The 11,626-nt window shown below is 32.8% G+C and overlaps 1 protein-coding gene across 1 annotated transcript; it reads left to right on the forward strand.

The window, feature by feature from the left end:
* LOC109332535 lies at window positions 8,533-9,198 on the forward strand. The gene has a single exon (XM_019567518.1). The coding sequence runs from the start codon at window positions 8,533-8,535 to the stop codon at window positions 9,196-9,198; it is 666 nt and encodes a 221-aa protein (XP_019423063.1).

Consider the following 11,626-nt stretch of genomic DNA (forward strand, 5'->3'; position numbering starts at 1 on the left):
ACTATGCTTACGACGAATTTGTCGTTTCTTACCGTTATAAAAGCGGTTCTCAATTTTTGCGATAGTCGTGTTACTATCACAATATATCAACACAGTTAGTATATATTTTTCCCTTCGTGGAATCTTTGCAAGCAAGCTTCTCAGTCAATTTACTCCTTCACTAGTTGTTGCTAGTGCTATCTTCTCAACTTCCATAGTGGATTGAGCCAAAATAGTCTATTTCTTGTTAGACTCTGAATAGTCCATTTCATCATTTATGGCTTATTGCCACAAATCAACATCTAAAGAAGTCAAAACTTCTTGAAAAGTTGATGGATTCTCCTCCAATATTTAGACCATATAATTAGGTCTATACTCTCTAGCAATTTTTGCTCTCTTACTTCTTATAGGTTCTATTTTAAACCTTTCATTTTTTATCACTATCTCTAATCACATGTATGTGATTAGTTGATATGCCCCCACTATTCCTCAATTTAAAAATGAATTTCTTTTCATTGAAGTCAACATCGTTAAACTCAATGATCATTTTTGCATTAAGGGCATAAAACTTGTACGCCTTGTTGTAATGAGCAATTTTATGTATCTTATAGAACTCAGACTCTACTGATTTATTATCATTCATCATATGATATATGAGGTAGCGATTAACAACATACTTTTTAGTCTTATCTTTCTCAGTATTGTATTTCTTTTTCAAGTTCATACCAAATTAATTGGCAAACTTTTATAAGTTGTAGTAATCATAGAGATTACCACATAACCCATTCAGAATGAAATTCTTACACAAGCAATTGTTTTCATTCTAAATTGCTATTTCAATAGCTAGTTTATCGTTTTTCTCACTTTGAGCTTTTTCCGGCAACACGGACATATCGGTTTTCAGAACGTGGGCAACTTATCTCAGAGTGAGGAAAAATTTCGTCTTATGTTGCCATCGTTTGAATTTGTCTCATCAAACCGAAATGGTTTGTTCATGTCAAAGTTGTTATGTCCAATAATATTATCTACAAATGTCATTGCAGTAGAAACGTCTTAAAATTGTTGTTATCGTTGCTTGCAACAATTCTAAATGACACGAATTAATACTTACTGGTTGTGTCACATGACCATGTCGCTCTCTTTAAGACGTTTCGTGGCAGTGCTCAAAAGTGTGCAAGCAGACTATCAACCACGCTGCCCCGGGATAAAACAGCTGAAATCTCTATTATCGAATTCTTACTCCGTTGTAAGAACCGATGTCGAATACACACACTGCAATATGGCTACCAGTACCAATTCTCGAAATACCCACAATATGACTACCCGTGCCAATTCTCTTCCCACAATACTGACTACCAGTGTCAGATCTCGAAATGCGCGCAATATGACTACTTGTGCCAATTCTTTTCCCTCAAAATTGACTACGAAAATATGGCTACCCGTGCCAATTCTTAGTACCATGGAAAGACCCACAATATGGCTACCCGTGCCGATTCAACTTTGGGCAAGAAAATATGAAGGGAGAATGCTTCTATTTATAACATATATTTTTTCCAAGTTCATCATTTCTCCAATATGAGAATTGTGAGTTGTTTTCTTTCAAAACTATTCTATATGGGACTTGAGAGTTTTTTTTATCTTCACACCCAGAACCAAGTTCCTACAAAATTTTACAAATACAACATGTATTGGAACATTTTATTTTAATTATGCCAGTATGTGAAAAGATAATGATCATTCTCATTTTTTAATCTGACTGTTACCTTTTCATAGAACAGTAAATTCTCATGACCTTTTTATAACTTTTGAACAGGACTTGCACTTCAAGAGATGCATGTCCTATAATGTGATGCTTAATAGATTTTTATGCATTTTGTAGTGGAAAATAGAAAATACTTGGTTTAGTTGAGTCACATTTACATTCATGCAGACATATATACAATTCTCAAGATAAAATGAAGAAAAACAATTCAAGGAACAGGTGAAAAGAGATGAACTCATGCTGCAAAAGTTAATCATCAAAAAGGGAAGAAAAAGAAAAGATCTATTTTGGTGTTTGTAATGCATGATGTAAGATTGCATTACACAACATACAAAAGAAGAAGAAAAATTAGAAGCTGCTTCCATTTGCTTAAAAAGTTGCCAAGAAAGACTTTCACACTTCACTCCTTAATTTATCATAACTTTATCAACCAAATGTACAATACTAATAATCTAAGCTCATTTTCTGCAATCTAAATAGTTGTAACTTGTGGTCCAAACTCCAATCTGAATAGATTACTATCTAAAGCACTTTCTTCAATGATGACTTAAAATCTGTTTCATATTCCAAGTTACAATAGAAAACAGGTTTTCCTTTTGTTTTACATTTATCAGATGAAAAGAGAATTCAGTGGTCCATATAGTAGAAACCCAAATAAACACATCCCTGATTCCAAGATAATGAGGAGTTGATAACCTTTAAGAAGAGTGCAAGGTCTTTAAGAAGAGTCCATATATTAATAGCAGCCAACTTCACTATAAATATCAAGAACTATGTGGTAGATCCCTCAGGAATAGATTTGTGGGGTCCAAAAGTTAATGCTTTTACAAATTTCAAGGAGAGGGTATGACCCTAATCCATTATATTAAGCTAAGAAAAAGTGGCAAAATGAGAGTAAAGGTAACAGTGGATCCAACCCATTTTAGCTTGTTCCAAACCATAGACATTATTGTCCTCTTACACTTTTTAAGTCTACCTAGCTTTCCTCATGTTCCCATCTCCAACTTTTCTTAGTGTCACATAAACCTTTCTCTGACTCAACTTGTGAAAAAGGGTGCTTTTTAGTCACTGTGGGGAAATTTCCTTCACCTCACTTTGGTTTGTTTCCTACTATAGTGAATGATTTATTGAGAAGAGATTTGGGGGAAGCTCCCTCGGCCTTTGTATAATCTGGATAGATTTAACTGAACAATGTCTAAGAGCTCATTTTTTTTGACTTTTTTTATACTAATAAGAATATTTTTACTTCTTTGGGTAAATAGCTAATCTCTTTTGGACTGTGTGACTGCGTATCTCAACAAGTGTCGTTTTCAGGAATCGAACACCTTACCTTTTGGCCATTCTGAAGATCTAGCGGAGCTTTACACCACTAAACCAACACTTTGTAGTTTGTTGGTAGCTTATTTTTGTGACTAGTGCTAATTAAAAATGTCATAGAATTAACTACATAATGCATATATTCCAATGTGACCTCTTACCAAATGATTTAAATACATCATGATTATTGGAAAGCATGCATTTTATATAAACTACATCCTCTGCTTTTCTGGGACCTAAACAGAAAGGCTATACCAAAAAGATTACAAATTTACACCTACTCTTAAAAAACTTTAGATTCTTTTTAAATTCATTAGTTATGATTCTTTCACAAAACAAGCTCCTACTAATTAGAATTCCTTTTACAAGTGTGGAATGAAGCAAGAAGTTTGAATTAATCACAGATGCAATTAAGTCTGAGGGAAGGGATAAATATATATTCATCTCATCCATGAAAACCAAATTAGAGACTAATGTATCAGTTTTAACAACCATTGAGAAATCAAGTCTAGCTAAGATAGTGATAATGTGTTGATACTATTTTGATGTATAATCCTGAAGGAAGAGATGGGTCAGGGCCATGAATTGTTTCATCATTGAAAGGTGCCTAACTAGTGTAATTTTTCTGTAGTCAAGAAAATGCTATTGCTTGCATGATGTAGTTCATTATCACCATTTTGTGCCTAGTGGCAGTGCATGTGAACTTAGTCGTTTTGTCTTTGTTAGTATTATTATATTTGATGATAATTCAGTGGCAAGACATGAAGTGGAAGGGTTTTCTCAAGAACAAATTTTGGTCATTGAAAAAGAACAGGTTGAAATGATTATAATCAAAGCATCAATAGTATGTTCATGCTATGTGGTGCACACTATGTAACATTATCATGCATACACCATCAATGTAGATTTCCCCACCACTCCTCAAATTGAGGGGAAAAAGTTAGGAATAAATCAATTGGTACTAGAAATAGGAAATGTAGCCCATTGGTTAAAGAGGGTGCAAAGCAAATTAAACATTAGGGAGGAGAAAAAAAGTTTAAATCCTAAAAATAGTCTTTCTGTGGTTGCAAGAGAAAGGCTCAATATATCCTTTTATGATTTTGAAGGGTTATTACTCTATCAACATGTTTGTTTGTGCTCTGTATAGTAAAAAAGACTGCCTAAACCTTTTATTGTTCATGCAACTCATCATCAATCATAAAGTGAATACAGAGATAAAGTTTAACTAAGTGATTTATATGGATGGTCCACTTGTTTCAAAATAAGTGCTTATTGCTGCTACCTTACTCAGCAATTCCTAAACCTGAACAAGGGTTCACCATAAGGGTACACTTGGTTGGGCCTAGAAATTTCACAATCTTGAAGGTATAATTCAATCGTAGTAATTAAGGATAGAAACAATAATAACATAAGAAGCACCTATTCCCAACATCTAACATGACATAATACTAATACTTGAAAATGGAGGATGTCTAAAATATGAGACATGGTATTATATATAAAATCAAATATAAACATGTCATAAGATCTAAATTAAATTCAATAGTTATATATTTTTCTTATGATAATAAACCTAAAAAACTACTAATAGATATCGCTTTACAACTTTTCTAATAAAGATTGAGAGAATTAGATGGTTTATATTACATTTTAAAAATTTCTCAAACTTTTGTTTCCATCTTAATGATCATTAAGATTGAAAATCATAGCTTCTAACTCCACTCCATCAAGCAACCAACTTAAAGAATTCTAATTGCACATAGATCCAAATTCACCTCTTGTGTAGAATCCCACATTTTCAGTCACCCTTATCCAAACTTTTCATATTTTTAAATTTTTTGAAAATAATTAATAAAAAATTGAGGACAAATGTCTAAGGAATATCCGGGCTAATTTAGAGTGTCATTTAGGTGTTGGCTAAATATTTGGGACATAGCAACCTAGTGTAAGATCCTAAAAAATATTTTTAAATTGAACATCCATCTATAAAGGGTTGTACCATATAAAAAATATAATTTTGTGGTACTATCAACCTTTCACTCTATAGATAAGTAACTAATTATATTTAAATGTATGATTATGCTTCCCAGCGAACGTCGTTCATATGAATCAAATCTTTAATATTTTTAGTTTTTGTAAGGATCTACAGAGTCTTATATCATTGGACCAATGTCTCATTCATATATAAAAAATATATTTGACAAAGTTGATATGAGAATTTTTTTTAACACTAAAGCACCTATATAAAAAGTGGTATTCATGGGTCCTACATGATAACCCCTCGAACGCTATGCCCAATTTCTATCAACATACATCATACAAAAATGATGATAGTTCTGAAGGATTGTGAAAAAATTCAAAACTATACATCAACATCAAAATGATGTTATTGGGACACTCTTACTTTAGAAACAAAAGTCTGAAATTACAATCCTTACAGCGGAACATTTATAATGTTGCTTGGGGAGAGAGATTAATACCCATCATAAGTCTACATTATGTGTTTTTTCCACCCAAAGAAAACAGATTGTTTCAAAAGGAAACCACCCTTTCGTTAAAAAAAGAAACTGGCCTTTGAAGAGTATTAAATATGAACTATTGAATTAATTTGAGCATGTCGTGCCAACAAAGTGAAACAAGTATTGGGCTCATGAATAAAGTCAAACAAGTTTAATGGGTACTAGCCCAAATTATGGGGTTTGCTTCCTCCCTCATTTTGAAAATTAAAACCCAAAACCCTCTCCATTCATCCATGAAATAAGGTTATTAGTCATGATTCCCTTAACACAATCAAAAGAAAATACCCACATTCATTTCTTAAACAATCTCATTCAAATTAATTTCATATAAATAATACTAATACACCTTAGTTTTACTGAAATTAAACAAATCATCCATCTCTTTTCTATAACTACATAAACTACCCATAATTTATGTGCATAATTACACCGATTAATCATGTAGGAGAGTTAAGTGTGATATTTTAAGAAAAAATTGTGATGAGTGTAATTAAGTTAAACAAAATATGACATTTTGTATAAACATGTCGAAATAGTATAAGAGTCAATTTCTATTCATTATTTTTTGTTTGTTAAAAACTGTATCAATAATTCTAAGAATGTGTTTAAATCACTCTTAAACTATATTGTAAAGAACCAAAAATAATGAAGATTGACTCTTATATTATTTGAATTTGCCACCACAATATAATAACGTATCTCTTCATACTAGGAGATAACTTATCTCCTTAAATTCATTGATCATTTGACATTGTCTTATTTTACTTATCTCTAAACGGTTTCATTTTAAAATATATTATAAAAGAAAAAATAAAACACATGTTAAACAATTATAACTGTTTTTTGTTTAAAATTTTACATTTATCTCTTTTTCACTCGTAGTCAATATAATGTATACATACAATGAATGATGATTTATGTAGGGTTTAAAAAAGAAGCATGATTTGTGTAATTTCAAATATTTTGGAACTCTCAATATATAATATGTTAAGGGCAAAAGAAGCATGGTCAAGGTTGTGTGGGGGAAACCTGAAACCTAAGGGGCGAGAATGAGGAAATTGTATTAAGACAGTGGAAGAGATAGTGAAATTGGAGAGAAAGATATTTCCCAAACATGAATCATTCGCTACCTTCTTTGATGAGGAATTGAGAAAGAAGAACTCTGAATTGCTTTGCCTTCACGTTGATGGAGAACTTGCAGGCTATGTAATGTATTCTTGGCCTTCTTCCTAGTTCGCTTCTATCACCAAGCTCGTATAACATGTTGGAATTGAGAGAATAAGTGAAGAAATGAAGAATGAATTTCATTTGACTGAAATCAAATAAGTTTACACAAGAACCATTGTTTTTATACAAACATTACTAGGGGAAATTTAGCCTAACAAACTAAATAGAAAAGCTAACTAACTGGAATGGAAAGTGTATAATAGAATGCAGTCACACTGACGGATGTTGATGTAAAGTTTAGGATGGACCACAATATTTGATTACAATTTATAACTAAGATCAACTTAGTAAAAATAAACAAGGAAATACACATAAGTATATCAGAAGTTCAAAATAACATATTAATTCTAAATAACAATAATCAACAATTAAAGAAGTTAAAGAAAAACATAGATTGATTTAAAATGTTTTAAACTCTTCGACGATTGAACTAAAAGTCAATTTTTAGCTATTTCATTTTCAATATAAATTATAATGTTGATTGTAATAAATTTATCTTCTATCTTACTATATAATTTTGTTTAGTTGTTTTGTTGCTAAATTTTTTGTAGTAGATAAACCATAATAGTTAAGATAAGACGATAAACTTAATCAAATAAATAATATGCATTTACTTTCCTCATATCGTCAAAGTTAACTAATTAATAAATGATTGAGAGCTTTTCAAACATAAATGACTAAAGACATCAATAATAAAATTTGAAATTTACATATCAAGTTAATCTCATCTTACTCATTGAATTTATAGAGTATAATTTTTGCATAAAAATACATACGTTATCAGTATTAAATGATTTATAAAAATCAATATGATCTTAGGACTTTTGTTCCAAACTTTGATAAAGACAATCCATGATCCTCATAATATATTTTTAAGTGGAAAATTATTATGAACTCAAATGAAGTTATAGTATTATAAGCAATATCAATATCTATACATGTAGGAGAACTTAATTTCTTATATGTAACTTTTAGAATGACTACAACAAATTATATTATTAATAGACCTCAATTCCTTATCTATTTTATAAGTGCACAATCACTACGAACTCAAATGGTCTATTGAAGAAAAATGTGAGGTCAGTGAGTATTTTCATGACCACGTCATTTTTTGTATTATCAAGAGTATTCCCTCATCTTTTTGGGTAAGGAACTAATCACTTTCGGATTCGCCGCGCCCAATAATCGAATCTTGACCTTTTGGTCTTTCTGAGAATTTAGCAGAGCCTTACGCCACTAGACTAATGTCTTGTTAGTATGAACATATCATTTTAGTATAGCTAAAAAGTAAAAAAATAGTTTAACAAATTTGTTAAAAAAATTGAGAGGGTGCAATTGCCCCCACTTGTGATAACAAAGATCTGCCTCTAATAGAATGCGCTACCTATTAGAATTTTGTTAATTCTTTCCATTATTAGAAACGTGAGTAATTCTGTTTTTTCAGTTATACTAATAGCTAATATAAATATCATGCTTCTTGTAATCTTCTAATCAATCCTTCTCATTCAATATACATGTTTCTTATACATTGAAATAACCTTCTCAATCTTCTTCATTCCTAATCTACTTCATACTTTTTTCTCTGTTATTACTGCATTACATCTTCTTCTCCTTTACGGTTCATTTTCGTTTTCTTCAACAAATTGGTATCAGAGCACAAGGTTGGTCCTTCTTCTTTTGTCTATTTTCCTCATCCTATTCTAATCATTCTTTCGTTGTTAACTAATCATGGGTCACTCAAGCAACAACTTCATAACCAATCTTTCCATTCTTGATGGAAAGAATTGGAATCGATGGAGTGTTCAAATAAAAGCCATCATGGGATTTCATGAAATTGAAGAAATAGTTGCATATAGATACGCAGGCATTGATGCAGAATCAACAGAAGCAGAGAAGTTGGTTCACAAGGAGAATATGAAGAAAGATTGTAAAGCAATATGCCTACTTCATCAATGTGTGGATGAGACACATTTTAAGAAGATTGCAGCAGCAAAATCATCTCATGAAGCTTGGAGAATCTTGGATAATTGCAACAAAGGTGAAGAGCAATTGAAAGATGTCAGATTACAGACTATGAGGAGACAAAATGAGCTTATGCAAATGGATTCTAATGAGAGGGTGGCACAATTTTGCAACAGAATCATTAGCCACACAAATGCAATGAAATCATGCGGTGAACTGATTTCTGATCAAACTATTATGGAAAAGATATTGAGAACATTGACACCTAGCTTTGATCATATTGTAGTAGCAATTGAAGAATCTAAGAAGCTTGAAGATCTCAGAGTAGAAGAGCTTCAAGGATCCCACGAGGCTCATGAGCAGAGGCTCATAGAAAGAACTAGAGAAAGGCCAACTAAGCATGCCTTGCAAGCCCAAGCTTCCAAGAAATGAAGTTATTTTGGCAGAGGTGGAAATAGAAACCGAGGAAAAGGAAGAGAATACAAAGTTAGGAGTACAAATCAAGATCAAGAAAGACTTGATCAAGAACATGCCACAAACTTCCCAAGGATAGGAGGATTTAATGCAAGTAGAGGTGGAAAGAAAAGTAGACAAGAAGAGAATCAAGTGCTTCAATTGTAACAAGATTAGACATTTTTCCACAGAATGTCAAGCAATACCAAGACAAGTTGATAGCAGACACCAAAGTGAGGCTCACATGGTGAAAGAAGAACTAGAAAACAAAGATGGTGATAGTCCTGTGTTGTTAATGATGACAACAGACCAAAAGAGAAAAAGGTGAAGAGATGTGGTATATTGACTCTGGTTGCTCTAACCATATGACAGACCATAGAGATTGGCTTGTTAATTTTGATCCAAGCAAGAAGAGCAAGGTCAGATTTGCATACAATAGATTGATTCAAGCAGAGGGCACTGGTGATGTACTGATCAAAAGGAAGGATGGCAGAAAGGCAATGATAACAAATGTATTGTATGTGCCAAACATGAGAAACAATCTTATAAGTCTTGGACAACTAGTAGAAAAAGGGTTCTTTGTGAATATGCAGAAGGGGTGCTTGGAAGTCTTTGATAATGCGGAAAGAAAGATCATGAGAGCTCCATTAACTAAGAATAGAACATTTCAAGTAAGCCTTAATGCAATTGAATTTCAATGCTTTAGTATGGAAAGTCTATCAAGTGATACTTGGTTGTGCCACATGAGACTTGGACACCTCAACTTCAAGGATCTCAGTCTCATGAAGACCAAGGAAATGGTTATTGGCTTACCTACAATCAACATGCCTAAGGAAGTGTGTGATAGTTGTTTGGTCACCAAGCAATCTAGATCATCCTTTAGTAACTTCACTACATCCAGATCAACAAGCTATTGCATATATTGTACTCGGATGTATGTGAGCCAATGGAAGTTCCCTCTTTAGGTGGAAATAAGTACTTCATGACAGTTGTTGATGACTACAGCATAAAATTGTGGTTATACCTATTGAAGGTTAAGAGTGATTTGTATGCAACATTCAAATCCTACAAGTGTATGGTTGAGAGGCAATTAGAAAAATCTAACAAAATTCTGAGAACAGATAGAGGGGGTGAATATACTTCCAAAGATTTTGAAGCTTATTGCAAAGAGAATAGGATAATACATGAAGTAACAACTCCATACACCCCTCAACATAATGGAGTTGCTGAAAAGAGGAATATAACCATTCTTGATATGGTGAGGAGTATGTTAAAGAGTAGAAATCTGTCAAAAGGCCTATGGGGAGAGGCTGCTACTACAACAACATATGTGTTGAATCATTGTCCAACAAAGAGACTTTCATTCAAGGTGCATGAAGAAGTTTGGATAGGGGTGAAACCATCAGTGAGGCACTTTAGGATCTTTGGATCATTATACTATAAACACATTCCTAATCAGAGAAGGAGAAAACTAGATGATAAAAGTGAAGCAATGGTTTTTGTTGGTTATAACCCTGTAGGCTCATAAAAGCTATTCAACCCAAGAATAAACCAAGTAATGTTCAGCAGAGATGTACAATTTATTATATCAAGCTCTTGGAAGGAGGGAAGAATAGGGTCAGCATCCAATGCTCTAATCTCACTTGAATGGACAGATAAGGATTAGAGTGATGATGAGACTCAAACAATGAATGAAATTGAGCCTCAAATGGAGACATCAACTTATAGAGATGGTATATGAAGGCCTACAAGAATGAGACACTTGCCTGCTAGACTAAGAGATCGCCTGATATCTCCTAATGATGCTGTTAACAGTGAAGGAGAGCTAGTGCAATTCATTGCCCTATTTGCAGTTGCAGAGCCCATATCTATTGAAGAGACAGTAAATAGTAAGGTATGAAAAGAAGCTATGAAGGAGGAATTGAGATCAATTAACAAGAACAAAACTTGGGAATTGGTTCAACCTCCAACTCACAAGAAGCCCATAGCAGTAAAATGGATGTTCAAAACCAAACTGAACCCGGATGGCACCACTTCAAAACACAAGGTCAGGTTGGTTATAAAAGGCTTTATGCAGAAAGAATGGATTGATTTTTCTGAAGTTTTTGCACCAGTTGCAAGGCTAAAAACAGTAAGGCTGATTATGGCTCTAGCAAGTAAGAACAATTGGGCAATGTGGCAGCTAAATGTAAAATATGCTTTCTTCAATGACCCTATTGAAGAAAATGTCTTGTAAGAACAGGATTGCAACTAAGAGGGGGGAGTGAATTAGTTGACTTAAAGTTATAGTAACTTTTTCTGCAAAATGTAAGAGTTAATGTGCAGCGGATAATATTGCAGAAAATAAACAAGTATAAATTAAAGAGGAAAGGGAAAGGGGAGTACAGAAGTATTTTATACTGGTTCA

The sequence above is a fragment of the Lupinus angustifolius genome, chromosome LG18 (assembly GCF_001865875.1).
Source record: "Lupinus angustifolius cultivar Tanjil chromosome LG18, LupAngTanjil_v1.0, whole genome shotgun sequence".
NCBI classification, from domain to species: Eukaryota; Viridiplantae; Streptophyta; class Magnoliopsida; order Fabales; family Fabaceae; genus Lupinus; species Lupinus angustifolius.